Below are 4783 nucleotides of genomic sequence, written 5' to 3'. Positions count from 1 at the left end.
TCGCCCGACATGGACTTCTCTGACAAAGCTGTAGATGGTAAAACATGGTTATTGTAAGGAGTTCAGTGGGTCCGCAAACCTGTTTTCAACAGTCGATGTTGACAATATTAATTGCCCGGAAGAATCGCATTTGATGCGAGGTGTTCTATGCACAAACGACAGTCTTCCATGATTTTCCCCTACACTAGGACTATCAAATAGGCTACTTCCGCTGAAACCTTCAACATTTTCTTCAGAAAAGATTGAAGATGGATCGGGATGGGAAACCTCGGATTTTAGTAGGGATTGCGAAGAAAAACCTTCGAAGTCGCACAGTATTGACCGAGTCGTGCCGGCACCCAATGGTATGTCTTGCTTCAGCAGTCTCGTTTTTATCTTCGGTCGCTATTATTCACTTCGATCACCTTAGACCGTTAAATTCATAAGCACCAGCGAGGGTCAGTAACGAATCACCTCTACTTTACCCTTCCACATCAGAGTAGTCTCTACCTGTCTTAGATAGAAATTCTCGTTCTCATAGTTACTTGTGCTCTGATCATTGGGACTTGGGCACCGTGTCTTCTGTGTTCGCTGCAACACGACGGAACTGTGACCTCGCGGAATTTGTAGAAATTTGCCTTCTTCCGCCATATTGATTGCATCATTCGATCGCCGAAATATGAAACGTACTGCTGCCCTGTAGCACATGGAATTGCGACGTTTGTAATGGGTCAAATCGGAAACATGCTGCTATGCTATACGATATGGGAATGTGTCCTTTATTCACGAGACGATGTTGCATCTAAGCCGTAACTGCCCGCCCAGATATTTAAAGACATGTCGTGATGTTCATGAATCTTTTGATGTTGTAGTAGCGTTTGGGAAATGGAGTTTTGAAACTACTCCCTTCCATTCTTGGTCTTCATTTGGTCAAATTATGTACTTTCACACTTCCATCTTATGTAGAAACTAGGTCAGTGGTTTATGATTGCGTCACTTTCAAGAGATAAATTGTCATGGCTGGTGCAAGGTATCCTGATATATTTTATAGGTATCCCTTGAATGAACGTGTCTTGATATATTTTCGTCAATTATGCCTATCTGTGTAGAGTCATCGTTAGTTCAGTGGCTCTCAACTGGAAGAAATACCCAACGTGGTGAAATTTTTAAGTTCAGTGGCTCCCGACTGGAAGAAATACCCCACGTGGTGAAATTTTTTTAACGTTAGGTGAAATAATCTGGCTTTACGATTGTATGAAGCACTTGACGGGGAAAGTACATTACGACAAATATGTATTATGTGAAAGAACTTTTTGAAAATGTGCTCCAATATTTCTTCGGCCTGCGCAGCATAAATGCGGGCCTGACAAACTTAAACATACTTAGCTGACCTTTAGTAACAAGTTGTACCTAAGTTTGATATCTTCGATAGCTTTTTCTGTTGCACAGCCCTTCGCATTGTATGGTGCACAATTGGATGAGACGAGAACCAAGTATGAACGTATCCTCGGCGTGCTGCCGGGTGGTGCTGAGGCTACCGAGGGAGTTGGCAAGATCTCTTCTGCTGATTGTTGTGAGCCCTTCGCATTGTATCGCGCTCAATTGGACGAGACCAGAACCAAGTATGAACGTATCCTCGGCGTGCTGCCGGTTGGTGCTGAGGCTACCGAGGGAGTTGGCAAGATCTCTTCTGCTGATTGTTGTGAGCCCTTCGCATTGTATCGCGCTCAATTGGATGAGACCAGAACCAAGTATGAACGTATCCTCGGCGTGCTGCCGGGTAGTGCTGAGGCTACCGAGGGAGTTGGCAAGACCTCTTCTGCTGATTGTTGTAAGTGGTTATTATCCCTTTTATACACGACCTTGCTGTAGTTAACGTAGCATTTCCTTAGTACGTTGACCTCCTCTGAGGTTGTCAATGTAGGTATCGCTGTGACTCGAGCTGGGGTAAAAGTAATATCCTGTAGAAGTTATATCGTACTTAGTAGCGATTGTCAGGCAAGTAAGGGAGATGTGGTACGGATGGATCAAAAATTACAAAATGATCTCTGTCCCCCAAATGTTCAGCCTATAACAGCAGATCTTTTGCTGGCCCAACACTTTGCTTCAAGCTCCACCTACTGCGGATATATTCATGAATACCCGCTTTCTCAGATATTTATGAACGTTCAAAATTTGTTGCGCGAACGTATCATCGGTCCTCTCCGGTTGGGTCCAAGGATCACGACCCGGAGCCCTCAGACATTCGCTCAAACTCATGGATGTTCCAACTCGTCTTGCTGTGTACCTTAATATAAGCTACAGCAACTCATAGAAGAATGTTTCGTCACCACCTTAGCAAATTAGAATAAATATTACCTCATACGTTGGCAAAATATGACGTTTAGATTTAGGCTACAACTTGCATATAGGAGGGTTCATATATGTTGCCCTTGAATATACATTTGGACGGTAATACTGCTTCAACTCTTTTTCCAAGGAGAAGTTCCCTCCTACGACTTCATGCACCCGAGACTCTAATCGTAATATTAAGTGCTTCAGAAACTTCTATCGGCGTACCATTTCAACTGTTTTACTAACCACGCGAACCACGTCGTTACATCGACCGAAACGGAGGTTACTTGCTCAAAGCGCCGAAAGCCAATGTTTTGGCTTGATTAAAAGTAGATAATATCAAGATCAGTTTAGCACAAATGGATTGTTGCGAAGGCAATCTTTGGTGCGCTTATTTGATGAAATATTATGAAGTTGCAACAGTGCTTGATTATTGAAAATTTTAGCTACGGCAAATCGCGTCGAAGCGCCAAGAGATTTTTCTATTTGTTTGGAAGGTCCTTGAAGTTGTTGTAAAATACGCTTCGCGAGCTTTTGAAAGTATATTGATCAGACCTTTCCGCGCGGTTGCACAATGGTGACCATCGCTGCACGCCCGATTAATTTCAACCATCAGCCGTAATTTAACCACGAGCAATCTGAAATAGGCTATTTATGTATTAGATTGTTATCGTCATTTATTCATTGTTAAAGATTCTCAGTTACTGGAGTAATGGAGCTAATCTACCCGACCTTGTACAATCTATCTTTAATAGGCGTGCATGGTGTTATTGGAATACGAAGCAAATTAGAAATCGATTCTGAAATTTATAGGATCGCTGAAGCTACTCCCCCAACCCTTGACATCATCCCGCGTACCACTAGTGCAGTATTTCACAACCTTTCTCCACCCACTGAAGTTACGCGTCCCGACGGCGGTAAAAATGTTTCCAGCGTGTTGAGCTGTCGAAGGCAGCGAAAAATATATATAAACTGCCTATTTCAAGGCGCAGTAGACCTATATGATTTCTGTAGTTGATCTATTTAGAAATTCTATGGTCAAATATATTGAAACGGAATTTGGTTGGGTAAGAATCCCAATGCTTTACGACCAAGATCTCTTTCCCGTATTCCGTCATTACTGTGATTGCCCCTACCCACGGCGATAACGTCTTCAAAAACTCAATCAATCCAACCCGAAATAATACCTCCTTTCTGTCATAAAAACAACAACAATCTACTCGCGTACCATCTGGAATAATATCACGCACCACTAGTGGTACGCGTACCGCAGGTTGGGAACAACTGCACTAGTGGTACGCATACCACAGTTCGGGAATTACTGGTCATAGTGATGTCCAGACACCACTCTTACGTTTCATTAGCTGGCACTTTGAAATAACTATTCGACTGATCTGTATCCTTGTTGCTGCGTGGTTAACAATCCTAGAAAATTATATTCTGTATTTTGGAACCCGGTAATTGGCATTCTAGTAATCGAAATTCGCATAGTCTTCGTATTGACGACTTTGAGAGCATAGGAAAACGATACCTGGTGGATCGTGACCCCTAGGTTTAGAACCAGTGCTTCAATAGTATGTAAATTTTGTTCTTGGCCCCTTTTCACCTGTGTATGTTGATGTTCAGACGTACCCAAGGACGATGGAAAGAAAGCGGGGTGGAAAATGCCTTCCAACACAACTGTACAATGGATATGCGCAGTGTTTGGCTGTGTGTGCGTCATCGGCGGAATATTACTCGCCAGAGCCATCCAGGGGTATGATGACCAGTCAGGACATGTCGACGACACAACGACCATGCTCAACCAATCCAGGATGGATGAGCCGACCTTGGCGCCAGACAAATCCGAAGAAATCGAGTAATCGTGAGCAGCAAATGTACGTTGATACTGTAGAAAACTCTGGGAACTTTTACAAACGGTTTATGACCTGAACGCATGAGGACAAAAATATCGAAGCTTTTACGCCGACGAAGAAGCGCGTGTTTTGTGATGAAATTGGATCGTGTTGCGATTTTTTCATGGAATGTGATTTGAAATGTGTCGTACAATAAACATTTGCTGAACAACTATTCTCTTTCTGGTGTGTCGTTATGTTGAGGCTAAATGTCTCGCTGTTCTCGAGCGTGCCTTCGAGGCGAAATTCATGCAACGGTGATCAAGTAACCGATGATCAAGTAATTTCAGGCTACTGGATTGGCACAGAAAAGGATATTTGACAGCAGCATCGTCGCAATCTTTCAGCCTGAGGCGTCTTGCGGGTAAGGAATACATTCGACAGTTGTAAATAGGTACGCATCATTTCGGGGAAATGCCACGATGCGATATCTGTGAATCGGCATTTTGAAGCGGAAGTTATAAGACATTATATCGACATGAACCTTCCAAATGACCACCGCGTTCGTTAACACAGCTTGAAATATTCGAGTACGTGATCACGTTCGAAGTAAATTAACGAATAAGTCGGCACTA

The 4783-nt window shown here is 43.2% G+C and overlaps 1 protein-coding gene across 1 annotated transcript; it reads left to right on the top strand.

Moving 5' to 3' along the window:
• The first annotated feature begins 1233 nt into the window (after positions 1-1233).
• Positions 1234-4383, top strand: LOC145437585 (uncharacterized). The gene is made up of 3 exons (XM_080314853.1): positions 1234-1254; positions 1429-1810; positions 3940-4383. The coding sequence occupies exons 1-3, from the start codon at positions 1234-1236 to the stop codon at positions 4173-4175; spliced, it is 639 nt and encodes a 212-aa protein (XP_080170979.1). The 3' UTR covers positions 4176-4383.
• The last annotated feature ends 400 nt before the right edge of the window (positions 4384-4783 follow it).

This window comes from Botryllus schlosseri, chromosome 1 (genome assembly GCF_051294905.1).
Source record: "Botryllus schlosseri isolate E-star chromosome 1, Bs_hap1, whole genome shotgun sequence".
In the NCBI taxonomy this organism is placed as follows: domain Eukaryota; kingdom Metazoa; phylum Chordata; class Ascidiacea; order Stolidobranchia; family Styelidae; genus Botryllus; species Botryllus schlosseri.
Note: the sequence above shows the minus strand (reverse complement) of the source record. Positions and strands in the feature narration are given on the sequence as shown.

Excerpts from the sequence above, each read along its gene's own strand:
- LOC145437585 (XM_080314853.1), top strand. The coding sequence starts at position 1,234 with ATGAAGCACTTGACGGGGAAA. Across the intron at positions 1,255-1,428 it reads TGAAGCACTTGACGGGGAAA|CCCTTCGCATTGTATGGTGC; the intron begins GTACATTACGAC and ends TCTGTTGCACAG. Across the intron at positions 1,811-3,939 it reads GACCTCTTCTGCTGATTGTT|ACGTACCCAAGGACGATGGA; the intron begins GTAAGTGGTTAT and ends GTTGATGTTCAG.